This window comes from Lycium barbarum, chromosome 9 (genome assembly GCF_019175385.1).
Source record: "Lycium barbarum isolate Lr01 chromosome 9, ASM1917538v2, whole genome shotgun sequence".
Lineage (NCBI taxonomy): Eukaryota > Viridiplantae > Streptophyta > Magnoliopsida > Solanales > Solanaceae > Lycium > Lycium barbarum.
In genome coordinates, this window is record NC_083345.1 from 4,349,351 (window position 1) to 4,368,932 (window position 19,582).

Below are 19,582 nucleotides of genomic sequence, written 5' to 3' on the forward strand. Positions count from 1 at the left end.
ACATAAGTTAAACTCACCCGATCAAGGATTCGAAAAAATGTGCCTGGTAGCCATATATCTAAGGTCTAATTAAGAACGTTGTTTCAGTTAAAATCCTTTAGAGGAATCACCCGATCAAGGAGGTGAATTGGGAAGCGTATATATTTTATTTTTTATTTTTTTACAAAATTAAAGATGCAAATACATTATGGTTACCAACTCCCAACTACCATATTTTTGTACAAAATTAAAGATGCAAATACATTATGGTTACCAACTCCCAACTACCATATATTTTATATATATAATTAATTAATATCATTTTTTATAAACTAATGATATGTCTAGTAACACAAGTCAAACTTACTATATCTAGCACCTAACCCTAATTAGTGTTTTTTTCCATTATTATATATCACATGATAATGACACGATAAAATTCTTATTCAAAAGGAAATAGATGTAAGCCTGTGAAAATAAATGTTCACATATGATGCTCCCTCCGTCTCAAATTACCAGTCACTTTCTCATAGTAATTTCTATTTTGAAATAAAAGAAATAGCTCCGTACATGTTTTTTTAACTCTCATCATCTAGTGATCTCAATTTTCACTACTAAATAAACTGTCAATAATTACGCATATATAGCTAATTCAAATGTGTTGGAAGTTTAAAAAATGATTTGGCCCACTTTGGGAATGCAGTCTTTAGGTTTAATGCAATTACTTTAGGGGTCTTACGCTTGAATCAGCCTTGTCTAGGACTTCCAACATCGGCTGCGCTCAACTGTTTTGCCTCAGGCAAATACACTCCTCCCTTTCTTAAATATTAACTAGATGGCCTATGCTCGCGCACGGGCCCAACACTTCGGATTATAGTGTATCTATGTATATGTACTTGTTTTAGATAGTGATAATATATATATATATATATATATATATATATATATATATATATATATATATATATATACTATATTCAAAATACGATTAATATAACATTGTAATTTGTACTCCGTATCTAAAACTTTATTATATTCATGTTTGCTACGAAAATTTATTAATATTTTTTAAAAGAGAAGACTTGTTAAAAGAAAACTATTTTTCTCTCTTTGAGATAAAATAATAGCAATATTTAAGCATCAGTTGATACTTTCAATTTTAATTCGATTAATTTAAAGGTGTAAAATACTTATTATTTTTTTATCAAATTTTGATTTGGATAAATCTAATTCAAATTATTAAATTAATTTTACATGTTTAAAACGAAACAAAGTAGAAATTGATTTTCTATTTAAACGAAGAAATGCTACTCGCTCTGTTTCAATTTGTTTGAACCTATTTCCTTTTTAGTCTGTGTCAAAATGAATGACCTCTTTCCTAATTTGGAAACAAATTCACTTGATGAATAATTTACAGCCACACAAATTTTCAAGGCTTATTTTGAACCACAAGTTTCAAAAGTCTTCTCTCTTTCTTAAATGTCGTGCCCAGTCAAATGAGTTCATATAAATTGAAACGAAGGGAGTATTTTTTAATTTTTGGTAAATATTCTCGGTTTAGCTCATTTTACTTGTCATGTTGTCTTTTGCATGGTTTTTTAAGGAAACGTGAATTAGAATTAATTTGACTAATTTACCTTATTCATTATTTAATATTCATTTAATATTAATCTCTTTTCACATTTATTAGAGTAAGAATAAAAATAAAAATAAAAAAGTAATTAAATTGTATCTTATTTTTTAACTATATATATTTTAAGTATATTTATTTTAGTAAACATAACAAATAAATGACATGGCGGAATACCAAATACAGCAATTAAATATTTTGAAGAAAAGTAATAATATGGGGTCCATATTTTTTGCTGTGCAATAATTTCATTTGCTCCCACTAATGGGTTAATATGCATGTGGCAATGAATCCACTATAATTGACTTGATGGGGATACTTTGGGAATTACTTGAATTCTGTTTGATTTTTTAATATATGGGGTGCACGGTTTTTTTTTTTACGTTGCTTTTTTTTAATATGGGGTCCATTTTTTTTTCATGAGTTTGGAGAGGGTGGGGTCCACTCTTTTTTTAATATTGCTTGGCGTTTTTAGTGTGGGGTCCACCTTTTTGTTTTTTAAGAGTGACTGACGACGAAGCATGGGTAAACTAATGTTTCTATATAGTAGAAAAATAGAAATATAATAAAGTATTTCTATCTACTTTTTAGAAGAGTTGGTAATATAAAGTATAAAACGTTATTTTTTTGCCCTTAAACAAAAAAGTGGGTGGGACCATAAAGGATTTTTTTTTTGCCCTTAAATAAAAAAGTGGGACTGAACACGACGATCTTGCCGCTATAAACCGGCTCTTCTATATAGTAGTAATAGTAAAGTAATACATATAATTTTTTTTATCAAATTTTGATTTGGATAATTCTAATTCAAATTATTATATTAATTTTACATGTTTAAAATGAAACAAAGTAGAAACTTGATTTTCTATTTAAATGAAGAACTTCTATTTTTTAATTTTTAGTAAATATTTTTTGTTTAACTCATTTTACTTGTCATGTTGTTTTTACACTGTTTTTTAAGGAAACATCAATTAGAATTATAATTTCACTAATTTACCTTAATAATTATTTGATATCCATTTAATATATTTTTTTATGACATTAATCTCTTTTCACATTTATTCGAGTAAGGAAAAAATGAAAAAATAATTAAATTCTATTTTATTTTAATATATAAGTTTTTTAAGTATGTTGCTGTGCAATAATTTCAATTTGCTGCCACCAATAATTTCAATTTGCTAAATTTTGTATTCAATTTAAATGTATTCAAATCAACGGTATTCATTATAGTTACTTTTACAGTGTATTCACTTTATCATATTTAATCGATTGTATACAAAACACAAAATTTTGCACTAAAAAAGTTAACAAATACACTCAAAAAAATTGAATACGAAGAAATAAAATTCACTCTGCTCATTTGTATACACTTCAAAAATTAATGTATTCATTTGTATACAAGAAATAAAATTAACGAATACACTCAAAAACAGAATACAAGAAAATAAAATACACAAAACACTGAATTGTATGCCAAAAAATTAATGAATACATTGAATTGTATGCTAAAATTTTAATGAATACACTAAAGAAAAAGATTTTCCAGATTCGGCACCGGAATCTAACCGGAAAAGTCACCGCCGGCCAGATTCCGACAAAGCAAAATCTGACCAGAACTAAGTAGATCCGGTCAGATCCGGCCAAGATCTAACCGGATCTGACCGTGAAAACTCAAAAGCCACCGCGTTAACAACAAAAAATTTCACTGTTGGATCAATGAAGCAATGAAGATCTGATTTCAGCTCAACAAATATTCTAGCTTAAACTTTACAGATACTCATATGCTTGCATCAACCATAGATTTCTCTTGTAAATCTTTTCAGTCTTTCCATATCACCTGAGCATAAAAGATATCCCACCGTACATGAGCCTGAGTTTGGTTTACATGTAGCTCTTGGTAGATGCTTTTTGATACGCGTTAACAACAACAAATTTCACTGTTGGATCAATGATATTTTTAAAGTAAAACAGCAAGTTGGAGATGGCATCAATTCAATTATGAGAAGGTTTATGAGAAGAAGGGACGCTAATTAGATGAGAAGGTTGAAAATTGAAAGTTGCTTGACTGTTTCTTGCCGGAGAAGAGGGCGCCGGAAGCTCCTCACCGGAGCAGTGGGTAGCGGGGTAGGGAGGAGGGGTGAGGGGAGAGGGGAGAGGGGAGAAAGAGAGATGAGAAGGATAATTTGGAACTGAATAATGTGATATGGGGTATTCTACTTTGTATATATATATATATGTAGTTATAAGTTGTATTTAACATATTATAATTAGCTATGAGATGTAATTATTTTAAACTATAGCTACTAAATATAAATATGTGATAGAGTTAGTTATGCCATATAGTTATCCCTTTATATATAAGTATTTTAAGTATGTTGTTGTACAATAATTTTATTTGCTCCCACTAATGGGTTGATACGCATGTGGCAATGAATCCATCATTATTGATTTAATTGTTTGATTTTTGTACTATATAGAAGAGCTGGTTGGCTCAACCTTTTTTTTTTTTTACCATTGTTTGTTTTTTTAATATAAGATGCACTTTTTTTTTTAACATTGCTTGTTTTTTTAATATGGGATTAACTTCTTCTTTTTTTAATATTGCTTGATTTTGTTATATGAGGTCCATTTTTTTTTCTCGTGAGTTTGGAGGTGGTGGGTTCCACTTTTTTTTTTTAATACTGGTTGGTATTTAATATGGGACTCACATTTTTTTTTAATATTAGTTGTTTAATATATATGGGTTACATTGAAACGGACGACGAAAATTTTAAATTGGAACGGACGACGAAATGTTGAGCCAACCGGCTCTTCTATATAGTACTAATGTATCGATAATATGATTAAGTTTGTAAGCTTAATTACTTGCAAGATTATAAGTTTCGTTAATATGATAATAATATCTAAATGTTGGTTGAAGTAAGCAATACGAAGCTAGAAGTAAATATAGTTGCAAGGAAAATGACTTTTGTCTATAAATTTTTGGGGAGATACTATATATAGACATTCGAGTTAGGTGTTACTATATATAGACATTCGACTTAGGTGTTCGCCTTTCCTCGAAAGCGAGCTTTCACCCCCACCACACATGCAGGTGCGACGAGTTACTTGATGTCCTCGTGCCTTCCACTTGATGGCCTTCGCGGACTTATACTTTGGTGTGCTTGGGTACCATTTATGATAAGTAGAGTGGTAAGTAGCTAGGCGGATTTCAATGCTTATTGCATTGAGAATCTCACTAGAAACTAGGAGCGCCTACTGTAGTGTATAATTAATTGACTTCTCCTTCGTGGCACTATGGGGGACCAGCATCCCTGACCTTTTCGTGTCGAACTACTATATGTTACAAAGATACTGACTGTTATGCAAGTAGATTAGGGTAAAAATTTAATCGGCACCTGATGTTTATACCAACCAATTGATGCAAGACAACTGTAACATACACTACATTAAGTTTTAACTGCTAAAGTTAACTTGCCTTATTTAGATTGATGTAAACACTGAATTCTTGTAAGTATTTACTGGGTAAAGTTGGTGGATTTGTTACATTTAAAACAACTTTTGCTCTTGTATTGGAGAAAGAACATTCCACTCTCATTCGTCTTCATAGAATCTAAGCCCTGATCAAGCTTTAAAGCTTGAGTACAACAAAAAGACTTACATACGACTTACATATGAACACCTTTCAGAACTTTGCAAGCAATCAGATTTTATCCAATGTACATATCAATGTAAACACTAATCTTAAATCTGAAGGCATATAAATATCAAACTCGCACGGATTAGATCCGTGTTTCAGCATAGGTAGAAGTACTTAAAAAGAAGAAATATGTCGTTGCATTGGTAGCCTCAACAGGGATGGCCAGAGGCAGAGCCAGGATTTGAACTTTATAGGTTCTGCCTCGGGCCGAACCCGTACATCTTTTAGCTCTGCCCCTGGGCATGCTAATGAATAGCAACGACGACAGCTTGCAACATGTTCGTAGCATTCATCAGAGTGTAAATCATCTCAACCTTTTGATCTTGTTAGTGGCTTCCGATATATTTTGGCCCCACGAGGAGTTTTCTAGGTTTAATAATCTGGCAAGTTGTTGAGAAGCCTCGTGAAATTTATCCTCCACGGTACACGTCTCTGTCTTAAGAGCGAAAATAACTTCGTTGACATCTTCGTCCAGCTGAAGGTGGAAGAGGTGAGGAAACACCTGGAGAAATAACACACAATTTGATTCGGATAAAGCATCTAATGTCGTGAGCTTAAGCTAATTTTATCCAAAAACAAACTCTCGGCCAGGGGGGCGACTGTTAAAAAGTGCTCTATCGATGATTTGTTATCAAATCGAAAGCACCAATTTATCGAATTTGGGCAGCAGATTATCAGGCTATGTTGCTCGGACTCTAATATGTTGACGGGTGCGAGCAGATCCTTCAAAAGTACTATATTTTTGGAGGACCCAACATGGGTGCAGCAACATTTTAGGAAAGTCCAAGCAACATATTTATCAGGCTGGTAAGCGAAGTCAAAGTCATATGATAAAGCAACTAAAAATTGTGCAAAAATCTTTTAGTTGAAGGACAGAAGCTACTATGTAATTCGCAAACTCGTGTGAGGGACAGTTTAATTCTCACCGATTTTAATTTGGAGTAAATAGAATCCTTGATGGCTTGTGACCTCGATACCAAGTTTATGACAAACAGGCCTTGATCAGAAAGAGAATCTTTTGCTGCCGTAAGGAAAGACTCTTCTACGAAGTCTGCAGCAGGACAACTTAAACCAGAACTGCCAAAAAGATAAGAAATTCAAAAATTAGCTACATAACATGGTGATATAGCGACAAAAGGAAAGACGTATATAAGATAAATAGGTGGTGAATAGGCTCATTTACCTCGAGTCTGAAGAGTCCACATCAACGATGAGCATGTCAATTTCTTCAGTGCTTTTAAGTGCTGCATCCTTGACATACTTTAAACCATCTGTCACATGTACCTGAAACACCAAAGACATTGAAAGGCGACGGTTATAAGTTCTAACGAGTATCTGATTCCTGAGTTAGCTCTTATATTATTTATAAAAGATCATTTTGTTCTCCCATAAAGGGGGCATAACCCTAGGTGTTAGTCAAGTTACAGTGGAGCAGGGTAATTCACTAATGCTCACATAATATTAAAAAAAATTATAAGGTTTGATTGGCTTACATTCCCTTAGCCTTAAGCACAGATATATAATGCCATGGCAGAGGTGACCAAATGTAACATAATGATTTTTAAAATCAAACTTTCATCATTGAACCTCTAAATCAAGCTATTTTATTCACCTTGTAATTTTAATAAAAAAAATAGTTAAAAAGAAGAGTCAAACATTAAAGAAAGAAACAGAGGTGCTTTGAGAGCAAACAGTGTTGTCTACAAAAGTTCAAGATGAATTGTTTCGGTCTTTATTACTTTTGGTGTAAACAAGTAGTTTTAGTGCAAACAGAAGATAATTTTGATGTTTTGGATTTACTGTAAAAAGGAAGATCATGTAAGATACAAGCTGTAAGATGGATACATGGATTAACTGTTACCATTTTCCCAAAAAAAAAAAGGAGAGGGAGAGAGAGAGTCAAACATTGATTGAAAATCTCTCCGGTAATCTTGAATGAATGTTGCATTCTTGTATCATCCCATTCAACACTTGCATTTAGTTGTTAACTTATTAACCGAAGAATAAGCAAAAGAGAGAGGAGAGGAGAGAGGAGAAATAACATTAGTAAGAAAGGGTGGAGTGAAGAATGTTAGTTACCTTTAAACGTTCATCATCTCTAAAATCAAAATACTCTTTGGCAAGATCTACAACCACAGGATCTAACTCCAAAACCTGTGAATGTCATTATGAGCCAGTTTGGTAAGAAAAATAATAATAACTAACAATTGGAAAAACAAATATAACTTATAAAAACGTATAAACATTAACCACAACCAATATTTTTTTTTTTTTGGTTGATAAGTTATTAACCACAACCAATCTAAAGGTTTATTTCAGTTAGACTAGTCATATTTCTTAACGTTGGTCATGTTGCCACTCAGTTGACTATTCATACTTCTTTACCACATGGAATTGGCCCCTGTAAATATACATCAGCAGGGGATTTGCCTTCTGGATCGAGCTCGTCGCACGGGGCTTGCCTAGTGTGGGTTACCTCTCCTGTGTGGTTTGCGAGCTATTGCACAGGAGCTGGGTTTACCCTGTGCGCACCCAAAGGGTAGCGGCTGCGGGTTCCCATGTCATAAAAAAAAAAAAATATATATATATATATACACACACACACACATCAGCCAGGTTTGGGACTTTGAGTACTCATACCAACTCGGAGCTTGGAGATGGCAGAAGGCTTAAGTTTTGGCATGATAACTGGTGCCGGAAACAATCCTCTCAAACAAGAGTTTCCCTTCAGACAGGTTAGAACAGGTGCAAATTGATCCCTTGAAGGAAGATTGAATTAGATGGAAACACAGCACGGGAGGTGACTTTACTGTCAAGGATTGATATTCCATTCTCGTGAGAGAAGATGACATTACTGATAATTGGCCATGGTCCATGAAAAATCATTCGGGAAAGTAAGGCCCCTTTGAAAGTTAGTTGTTTCATATGGTGCTTAATGTGAGTCCTGATGAGTCCTGCCTCACGCAAGATATTCTACGTGTACCAATATAATTAACATAAGACTGTATGGATTACAAATAGATATACATTCTTCGGTCCCCTACTGTGCATTACCCTCAAGTACACGAGTGAGTAAATATAAATATCAGGTAACATGGACCTTGATGTCGGAAATAAAGCTAAATTCGCATTGTGTATGGTGAAGGCCGCGAACATGTTCAATTACGAGTGTTTGTAATTCCACATTGTGTTACTTGGCATATTAACCCTTATTTCCTTTTTCCATTATAAGTACTGCTTTCACATCATTTTCTTTTCCATCCTTTTACAACTCAAAGTTGGACCACAGATAGAAAATTGAGCGTCAAAGGTACAAACGGTACAGGAAAAAATTAAAAGGCAAACATAAAAGTCACATTTATGTAACCATATTTACCGTGATCTCTGCAAAAGTCAGGTGCTTATGTAGAAACATGGGAAGCAATCCTGCTCCAAGACCAATTACTACCGACCTCACCTGAAAGAGGGAAAATTGCAGCTTTAGCTAAAGCAATATTCTAGTTCATACATGTTATGTTCTTATCAATATGGACAAACATGTGGGCGGGAGGATGACTATTTATTTCTGTTCGTTCAGTCAAGACAGATTTTGAAATTCTATTAGAGTACCTTTTATGGTTCTTTTTCCTAACTTTGCTTTGCAATTATAATAATGAAAAAGGGCATGATGTGCAGTCTAGCACAATAAATTTGATCAGTGCCATTTATGTTGGCGTGGTTCTGATTTCTTATCTTGTTTATGTTACGTTTCCTCAGCAACCAATTAATTAGTACTCTAGTATGATATGAGTGCTGCACTGTTGCTTAACCTGATGTTCTGTCAAGCTCAATAATGTGTTAGAGATGTTGGTATTTAATAATGTCAAAAATCTTATGCACGAGTCTCTTTTAAAAAAGATATAAGTTGACTTCTTACCATGCCTCCTGTAGATGCCAAACCATCCAAATGAGAAGATATCAATGTAAAACCGGAGATAATTCCAGTATGATATGAACTCGCCAAATAACAGTGGTCAACTTTCAAATCGTTGCTCAATCCTGTAAAAGAGTTAATTTAATTGCACACCATACTGAAACTCAAACTTATAATTGATGCCTCCAAATAAATGGCTCTAGTTCTCCTTCCCCCCACCAACTCCTATTTTCACTCCCTTTCTTCCTTTGGTAGTTTGCAACTTCATTATAAGAAAAAAAGAAAAAAGAAAAAAAAAAGGTAAAAAGATGTTTCTTTGTGAGAGATTTTGTCTCAAAACTAGTTTTATTATTCGCAAATTATTTACTCTTGAAATGTCAAAGTTTTCCTTTGTTATATTCCAAATAATATAAAAGACCAGTAATATCGATATTCATCACATGGCTTACAAACAGATTTTAATTTTTTACATTTTTCTACAATTTAATTGGAACATATCTCTAACTCCGTCTAACAAAATAACACATCAAATTTCGGTACACAGTTCTATTTGGAACATGTGACATAAATTAGCATTACTGCAATGTTTTAATGTAAACAAAGAGGTTTTGAAGTATGAAGGATCATAAAGCTACCATCAGATGACGAGACATTAGAATTGGATCTTTTCGAATTTCCTTTCTTCTTGGATTTTGAAGATGACTGGCCTATCTTCTGATTAATATCAGCTATAGTTTTCGGTGACCCTTCTCTTGATAGCACAGCCTCAGATTGAACTAAACTCTCCGTTCTTTGGAAAGTGAGTCGACGAAATATCACATCCGTAGAGCCAAAGAGACAGCTGATATTGTCATCAACCTTCTCATAGATCACATCATCTACAATAATTGGACCAGTCAAGGGAGATGTGATCTACAGAAGACAATGGAGTACGAAAAATAGGTTAAATATTAAGGTGAAAAGATTTTCAAAAAGGCAAAACCGTTTAAACAATATAATATGTTGTGCACCTATTAAGATAAATTCAAATTTATAGTTATTCAACTTAATTTTCATTGACCTCTCGAATAATTTCCCGCTGCTTGATTCCATCACCTGCTGCCATAAAACTGAGAAAAGCACAAAAAACTTCTGTAAAATTTCCCAAATTAGAAACACATATGAAAACAAAACTTGGGTAAGCTTAAGTTTGTTTGCTCTTTCACTGTTGGTCCCCAACTACAACATGAAGGCAAAATTATCTTAAGAATTTCAGTAAGAATACTTGGAAGCATGTATCCTCCCACCGTAAACTTTATTATTAACAATCCACTAGGGGGTCTGAAGACCTCCCTGAGGCAACCTACAGATGCCCTCATCTTCCGAGTAATGTATAACGAAAGGGTAACAATTTCTTATTGAGCACCTTATCCAAGAAATACCCAAATTATTTTCTTAACCAACGAAATTGACGAAGCACCAAGGGTTTGCTAGCTCGTATAGAAAATCTGTTGAGCTCAAGATTTCTAGAAAAACATTTTTTGGTCCACAAAGATGGCTATTAGAGAGCTATCAATCAAGCTTACTAGGAGTTTGTTATTTCCTCATCAATAGAGCTCTACACGGAGACACTAAAATCTCATTGCTATGTAGCCAAAGTTATTATTCGCGTAGTCTGTGAAGCACTAAACAGTGCTGGACATTACTATATCTGCACTTTTGGGAGGTAACATGTACTCAGTGAATTAGTCAAGGGCACACATCAGCTGGCCTGTATACCAACATTTATAAATATAAAATAATAAAAAAGAAACTAGAACAGCATTGGACATAACAATGGAGACACTAAAGACTTACATTTATAGCTTGAAAGAACTGTCTTTATTTGTATAAAGAGTTTTGGGATTGCAAACTACACTAAAAACTAGTTGAATTGATTGATCAGACATTAGACCACTTTCTACCCATTCTACTCTATATATTTAGGTAGCTGTCTTTGGGTAATGGATAATAAAGGAGCTATTCACAAGTTAAAATCAAGAAATTCCCTTAAAATTGAAAACCCATTCAATATCAAGTAAAGGGAGATGGCTAAAGCTAAAGGTAAATTATGAGAAGTAACTTACGGTATCTGAGCTTCATCATCAGAATCTCCCGGCGCCAATTGCATTACCAGAGGAGATAGATCTTTCTGAGCAAGAAAAAGAAATACGCAGCTAAGCTGACAGGAAATCACTATTTTCATCAACTGATAAAACAACATATTACCAAAATCTAGCAAAAGTCACCTGGATATCGTCCATACTGGCGTCGGAATGGCTAGAATCCAAAAAAATCTAAGAAAACAGAATTCACTCCATCAGAGTTTTACAAAGATATCAGGAATAGTAAACAAGAGTATTTCAATGAACAAGTACCATTATTAAACGAGCAGCCTTAGAGCTTTCTACAACCACCCATTGTCCTTCTTCTGAAGAGAACAGCCATTCACGAGCTCGAGTCTGAAATCTAAGCATCAGTTAAATTCTTACACTTCTCAAAAAAAGACTAATGAACATGATCTAAGAACTCAGTACATACAAACATAATATCAAGATTAGGTCGACGGTCCAAATTTTCGTTTTCATTTCCATTTAACATGACTTTCCCAAACTACTGGCAGTGCAAAAATGAACTATTCATAAAAACAAACCCAAAAAAAAAAAAAAACAGCAATTTACTTACTGAAATACAAATTCATAGGCCAAACTGGGAATATTATAACACAGCACAAAATTATGTCAGCCTCCCAAACCAGGAATATTATCATCCGTCCACAAAGAAGTTCTGACTGTTGTACTTGTCAGAAAATTAGATAGACGAAAATCAAAAAAGTACATATCTGCACCATCTATTTCTCCAACAGTGTTCATTGTACCAAGTTCTTACTCATTAAAAAGTGAAACTAAAGGGTATCTTAAGCTTTTGTTCATAGATAATACAGTGGCTAACAGAAGAGAAAAGGAAACCCCAAAAGAGGGATCAGCTTAAAACTGGAAAAATATAATGATTTAACGAGCAGTTTGATGGAAGTGGAAGAAACAAACCTTTGGAACGAGAAACACAGCACAACGATATGCAAAAGGTCCAAAATCTTTTCGCGCATCAAGAAGCACAGCTCTGTAACAGAATAGTGAAACCCCAAGTTCACCTAAACTAAGCTGAACTCTACGACTTGGACGAAGCTCTGCCAGATTCCCCTCAACTCCGATTTTCAAGTCTTCTAGTGCATAAGTTATATCAGAACCACTGGAATAATCTGCACGAATTTTATTTTCATCTTCAAGTGCTTGAAAGAGTCCATGAACCTGTAAAGTAAAAAGGATAGCATCCCAAGATCTCATGATGTGAATATATAAGCATGCTTATAGCCTGTTTTGGCTAAGCTTTTGGAAACGCAACAGTGCTTTTTAAAAAAAATGCTTACTATATAAAGTTGAGGTTTTTGGCAAAGCATTTAGAGAAAAATAAGTGCTTTGGAGCAGTAGCAGAAGATGTTTTTCATAAGCTAAAAAAAAAATAGCTTTTCTCTAAAAGCACTTTGGAACATTGGCCAAGCACAAAGTTCTGCTCTAATATTGGCAAAAGTGTTTTTCAAGTTAATTAGCCAAACACAAACTGCTACTCTCCAAAAGCACTTTTTCGAAAAGCACTTCTAACGAAAAGCACTTTTCAAAATAAGCAAATTTTAGAAGTTTAGCCAAAGAGGTTATTAGTGAGCCAGCAATTGAAATTATCAGAAGGGGATGAAAGCCTTTACCTGGTTCTTTGGACCACCAAAGGATGACTGATCAACAGTTGACAATATTTGGCACAACGACGGAGAATTGTCTTTCTCGGCTACCACCATAAAAGTCTGTAGGCTCGACTTGTCAGATGGTTTCATAGCAATGGGATGAATCTCCATCTTCCACCCATACCGAAACTTCAGGAAGAGTAAACCTTACAAGAGAAGGATTAAGCAATAGACTGATCATTCTTGAACGCTGCATGGTATAGATTGAATAACAAGGAGCAAAAATGCATAAATATGCAAGGAGACATTTTGATTACCTAATACATGAGATTCAGCCAAAGTGAGGCAAATAAATCTCCCCCCAACTTTTAGCAATCTTTTAACCTAGTCGGTTTAAGGACATTTTGGCATGAGTCAGAACATAAAACACTTCATCATTTGCCTAATAGAAAATGATATTATATTGAGAACATACATAAAATGAGTGTAATGACAAAAAAATGATAATCACGTTTGATTTTTAGAACACCTCAGACAAATACTGAGTTCCTAACTTTGATCCAAGCTCAGGCTCCATTAAAGCATCCAATCCTCCCTTGTCAAGAATCACGCCAAAGCTCTCGTTTGCAAACTAAAAAATAACAACAATAGTTTAGAGAAGAATATAGTCCAAAACAGAGAACTATTAGACAAGAGAAACATCTTGCAAATTAAGTAGCATCCTTGACAAACAGCCAATAAGCAAGCACCATTTGCACCAGAATCAGGATGTGGCAGAATACTTATGTCTGCAAAGCAAAATAAAGTACTCAACCATCTGTAAAAATATTCAATTTTTTTCAGTTACCTTCACCTCAAAATAAAAATAAAAATTCAATTTTCCCCCCTTTTTTTTCACTGGTTTCTTTTTATAAGTGAGAACATTCAATCTCTCTAAAAACGATACCTTTATCCCAAACTTGGTAGTTACACCATTATATTACTGCAGTTTTAGTACCATCAAATGCTTAGATTTATGTCATTATAATAGGGGAGTGAACTCTTGGACAATATAATTTGCTCAAATCCTCAATGGACCAAGATTAGTGAGAACCTGGGGTGAGCGTTTGGTTCTTCGGTTCAGTTTTCTCAACCTTCAGTTCGGTTCTTCGGTTTTTGGTTTTGGCAAAGTGGGTACAGAACACCGAACCTAATTAGTTCGGTTCGGTTCAGTTTTATAATTCGGTTTTTTTGATATGGGCCTGATTAATGGGCTATTTTGTGTTTTTCTTTAAAAAAAGGACTACAAAGTTACAAACGCAGCTATTTTTCTCCATTGTAAATCATAATGCCATTTATATAATACTAATATCCAAACTACTCTATAATGTTTGTCACTTGCATTTCGCAAGATTCATTTATTAGAATCAGCAACTAAATTTTCACGTGTGGAAATCACTTCACTTCTCAACTGATGGCCACATATTACTAAAACAAAAATACTAATATAAAATTTTAAATAGTTAGAAGTTTAACCCATTTGTATAACTCAAAAGAAACTTGACATTAATATGTTTAATTTGATATTAGCATACGTCATACATTACAACAACTCCCTAAGGCAAATAGCAGCCATTAAGGCAAATAGCAGCTATTAATGTTATGCTAAAAAATTAAGCATGAATATACTCTTTGGGAATGATAAATAAGATGGATAATTTTAATTTTTCCTCCAGATTCAAAGGCAACTTTATCCAAGAAAACATGTAATGTTGCCGTCCCTGCATCTAATGCTCCGTGTTCTGATAAATTTATGCATTTATTGCTATTTATATCTTGCAAATTAGCTGCAAAAGCAAATCGACAATGAAGCATACACTGAAGCTAAGCGCAAACATGAAAATTTCGGTTAAACTGAAGAACCGGGACTCTTAAACCGAACTGAATACCGAAGTTTTAAAAAATTTGAAACCGAAGAACCGAATTAATTCGGTTCGGTCCGGTTTTTCGGTTCATCAGTATTTATGCCCACCCCAAGTGAGAACTGAGAACACCAAGGCAGCATTGCACAATTTCTTTCCAACATTTCATCCCGGTTCTATCGGAAACAACCACTCTATCCCATAAAGGTAGAGGTCAGGTCTGCCATCTTACCCTCCCCAGACCCCACCTGTGGGATTATACTGGGTATGTTGTTGTTTTTTTATTTCCTTCCAGTTCAAATTCAAAAAGAATCATGCTTTAGCTAAAAACCGTTAACAAATGGGACCTTTTTCTACCATCTACTGCTTTAAAATAACAGAATTTCTCCTGGTAACAGATTTATATTTTGTGCTATAATACATTACACTTAACTGTTCATCATAAAAAAAAGGGACATATTTTCACCTCTTGAAAGCAGAAAATGCATGATATACATTCTATAGTATCAAAAATTATAGTAACTGTGAATTCCAAACTACTTTTTGGAGCTTTTTTCAGTTTTCAATAACTGAAAAGCTGAGTTCCGAAATCTTTTTAAAAAGGTGACCTTTTTCAAGATTTAACTTAAATAAACCTTCTTGCAAAAGCTCAAAAACTAAATTTGCATACTCAACAATTCCAAACAAACCCGACAACGCTTTAACCCCAAAATAGATTAAGACCTCAAAGTTACTCATAATATGTATATAATAGAAATAATTATGTCCTACTACTTATTATTAGATAAACTCTTTTAAATGTTACTCCCTCCGGATCAAAAAGAATATCCACTTATCAAATCAAGAAAGAATTAACCTTATTTTTCCAAATTTTCCCTTATTAAGTATTATATGATCAAATCTCAATACTTATTTAATTAAAAACAGTTTAGTCAAATTATCTATTTTTGTCTAGAAATTAGCTTGTGAAAATTACTACCTGGACACTCTTTTTGATCCGGATGGAGTATTAAATAAACTTCTTCTTTTTTCTTTTCTTTTTTTAATTTAGGCCACCTATTTTATTGAGCCGTCCTTGAGCACATCACTCCATTTAATTCAACTCATGCCAATATTATGCAAAATTGTAACAAACAATGTTACCTGCATATTTGTCATATCCATAACGCGCCACTTCATAACAGGTCTGTCCCTAATATTTCTCCTTAACATATCCGAAATTACAACCTTAGAGAAATCAACATTGGTAATATTACAAAACCCCTCATCATAAACATACTCAGATAGCTTTGAATTCCCACAACCTGGTACAAGTATTTGCAATTCTTTTTTTGCAGAAACGACGTCGTTTAATGTGAGGTTAGAAAGAAGTGGTTCTTTGAGCTGTGGCCACTCTGCATACCATTCAAATGCATTATTTGAACCTCTGATAGTGAAAAAATTGTCCCAATTCTCTTTGCTTGTGAAATCTGTTAAGGTTTTTAGTAAGTCTTCTTGATTTTGGACATTCTTTTGCTGTTTTTTCTTACCCATTTTGGACATGAGGTTTTGGAGAAATGATTGATTTTTTTAAGGGTTTAGGGTTTTGACAAAGGTTTAAGGTTTGATGTCTTGTTTTTGGGCAGAAGGAAGAGAAATATGAGCTTTTATGAAACTAAAGGGGCTTTAAGCACAAAAAGATTAATATATTTAGACCATTTAGAGTACTATTTTACTGAGAGCCTGTTTGGATGGGCTTATGGCTAAAAAAAATAAGTTGGGGTAGTCTAATTTATTTTTTTTGGCTTATAAACTGTTTTCAGCTTATAAGCTGTTTTAGATAAGCTAAGTCAAATGGGCCCAATTATTTTTTTGAGCTTATTTTAAACACAAAATGATTTTAAGCTGGCCAGCCAAACACTCAAAAAAGCTAAAAATAACTTAGCAACTTATAAGTCAATCCAAACGGGCTCTGAGTCGTCCTTGAGCTCAAAATTGATATACATATATTTATTTAGACAACTTATTTTATTGAGACTAAGGCGTTATTTGGCCATAAATACTAAAAACAAATTTATTTTGTTTGGAATTTTTTAAGTTGGAGTTGTGTTTGGTCATAATTTTTGAAATTATAATTTTTGGTGAAATGTAATTGTAAGAAAATAAAAAAAGTAAAAAAAAATTGAAAAATAAGTTTTCCTTATTTTTGATATTCCGGAATACAACTTCAAGTTATATTTCGAATATTTATGACCAAACGTCCAAAAGTAAAAAAATTTAAAAAAAAAATCTGAAAAAAGTGAATAATTTTTACAGCCAAACGGCTACTAAAAGACTATAACATTTTCAATGTACCATAATAATCTACGTCATATTTGTCATGTCCATGACGCGCCACTTCATAACAGGTCGGTCTCTAATATTTCTCATCAACGTATCCGAAATAACAACCTTAGAGAAATCAACATTGATAATTTTACAAACCCCTCATCGTAAAACTACTCAGATAATTTCGAATTGCCATAACAGGAAACAAGAATTTGCGGTTCTTATCTAGAAACCCCTCAACATTGATAATTTTACAAATGGTATAATACAACTATCTCAATAACGTTGAAAACGTCCCATTCTTAGAAGCATAGTAAATACCATTCAAGACACAGTGAAGGCCATTCAAAACAATTTAAATCATCTAATTATATTTTGCAAGACTTTTAATTCAATGACAGTCAAATGGTTTGTTAAGATTTAAAACCAACGTTATAGTATTACCAAATTATTAGCATATTAAAGAGCCATCAGCTTAATATTAAAATAATGAAAATAGATACTAATAAAAGTATTTCTTTTTTGAGATATTCAAATTATTTTTACAAGAATTCCATCCGTCCCAATTTCTGTGGGGGTGCAGAGGTTTAAAAAATAAAGAAATATTTTTGAAATTTATTGTCCAAAATAAGTCACACATACTTGTTTGACCCTTTTGCGCTAGTACAGGGCTATATTTGGCCCTTTCCCTTTGTTATTATACGCATTATAGCACATGCATAATGAATTAGTTAACCAAACGATCCGTAGATTTTAGATGACAAAACTTAAAACTCAATAATTAATAAACAAAATATACTTTCACGTAGAAAATTTATAATCTACAAATAAAATATCTATGTAAATCAAAAACTCAGTTGTCCACACTTGCCACTGATAATTTAACTATTGACCATACACATATAAGTTTGGCCTAAAACTAATGGATTCTGCAGAATCCGTCTAACATACGGTGCATCCACCCCTGTTAAACAAGAAGATGCCATGATGATGAACTTGAAGGGAAAAAAAAACAGCATTGGAATCATAAGGAGAGACCTAATTGAGCGACTGCTACCATAAAAGATTTTACATTCCTCAAAAATATGAGAACAAGTACATGGGGTACATATAAATGTATACAAAGAGCCCGTTTGGATTGGCTTATAAGTTACTTATAAGCTGTTCTTAGCTTTTTTTAATGTTTGGCTGGACAGATTAAAGCCATTTTGTGCTTGAAATAAGCCCAAAAAAAAATTGGGTTACCCCAACTTATTCTTTTTTTGCTTATAAGTTGTTTTCAGCTTATAAGCTGTTTTTTTTAAGCCCATCCAAACGGGCTTTAAGTCAACAAACCCAAATAAAGAAGGTGAAAACTTTAACCATAAGCAGCAAAACAAAAGCTTAACCCAGCAAGCTGAAAAACCCATTAATCAACAAGTAATAAGGTGATCTGAGAGTAAAATTAAGATGAAAAAGATAAAGTTATCTTGATCAAAGAGGGGCTTTTTGAAATACTGTGTGCTCCTCGAAACTAAATGAAGACATGACTTACACCCAGTGGCAGAGCAACTGCAGAATTAGGCTCCTTTTCTGAACTTAATTGTCATTCTTTTTTGTGTAGAGAAAGCAGAATAAAAGAGTTTTTTTTTTTAAATGAAGATCTTTTTTTTTTAAAATAAAAAAAGAAAGCTAGCTGAGATTAGGTGGACCCACAAAAAATCTCTTGAAAAAAGGGGTCTAACTTTAATTTTTTGTCTTTCGCCAAAAATACACCGAGGTTCTGGGTACGAACTCCGGCTCAGTAAAAAAAAAAATGCAACGCAGAGTTTCATTGCCAAATTAGGCCTATTCGGGCAATTCAAGCAGAGTTTTTTTTCTTTTTTTTGCCTTCAGGCAAACCCCGAATTAAGGCAGACTTTTCGTGAAGCCTTGCCTTGTGAAATTATATTCTTTTGACTGAGTGAGGGTTCGAACCCAGATTCCCGGGATATTTTCTGCCACTTTTTTAAGCGAAGGATAAAAATTAAAGACCGGCAATTTGAGGGGCAAAAATTAAAGATCAGCGCCTTTAAAGGAAAATTCATGGAAAAAAATGTATATCAAGGACCAAAAGTCAAGCCAATATATTAAGGACCATTTTCTCATTTCTTAAACATTTGCCCAATATCTACGCAACCCACCCGTTAACTTTGACCCATACCCGAAAAAAAAGGAGTCTAGGTATGGTGTTTATTTGATCAAATAAATTTTTATCTTTTTTCAACTTAATTCAATTGAAATCAATTATCAATCCTTTGAATGAAACACAGGGCCCACTTAACTAAATCAATACTTTTCTACAAAGCACATTTTATCTCTCTATTTGTTTTATTTATTTTTTTGTGCCCCTTTGCTTGTTTAAATTCACCACAATTTTTGT

The 19,582-nt window shown here is 33.4% G+C and overlaps 1 protein-coding gene across 3 annotated transcripts; it reads right to left on the minus strand.

Moving 5' to 3' along the window:
• Nucleotides 1–5,274: 5,274 nt before the first annotated feature.
• Nucleotides 5,275–16,528, minus strand: LOC132608953 (uncharacterized). 3 transcript variants are annotated; one of them, XM_060322773.1, is made up of 16 exons: nucleotides 16,018–16,528; nucleotides 13,503–13,604; nucleotides 13,291–13,357; nucleotides 12,998–13,179; nucleotides 12,285–12,545; nucleotides 11,616–11,699; nucleotides 11,487–11,534; nucleotides 11,325–11,389; nucleotides 10,280–10,328; nucleotides 9,855–10,131; nucleotides 9,223–9,344; nucleotides 8,683–8,763; nucleotides 7,386–7,460; nucleotides 6,490–6,590; nucleotides 6,233–6,383; nucleotides 5,275–5,808 (listed from the first exon to the last, which is right to left on the minus strand). In XM_060322773.1, exons 1-16 carry the CDS (start codon nucleotides 16,414–16,416, stop codon nucleotides 5,611–5,613), a joined length of 2,262 nt encoding a protein of 753 aa, XP_060178756.1. In that variant the 5' UTR covers nucleotides 16,417–16,528; the 3' UTR covers nucleotides 5,275–5,610. The 3 variants fall into 3 exon arrangements, with proteins under 3 accessions (XP_060178756.1, XP_060178758.1, XP_060178757.1); XM_060322775.1 differs by lacking the exon at nucleotides 16,018–16,528 and having other exon boundaries at nucleotides 13,485–13,547; XM_060322774.1 differs by lacking the exon at nucleotides 16,018–16,528 and having other exon boundaries at nucleotides 13,449–13,545.
• Nucleotides 16,529–19,582: the final 3,054 nt, after the last annotated feature.

Coding starts and splice junctions, on each gene's coding strand:
- LOC132608953 (XM_060322773.1), bottom strand. CDS start 16,416: ATGTCCAAAATGGGTAAGAAAAAACAGCAAAAGAATGTCCAAAATCAA. Junction 10,132..10,279: donor AGCGGGAAATTATTCGAGAG/GTCAATGAAAAT, acceptor TGTCTTCTGTAG/ATCACATCTCCCTTGACTGG. Junction 7,461..8,682: donor TGACTTTTGCAGAGATCACG/GTAAATATGGTT, acceptor TGACATTCACAG/GTTTTGGAGTTAGATCCTGT.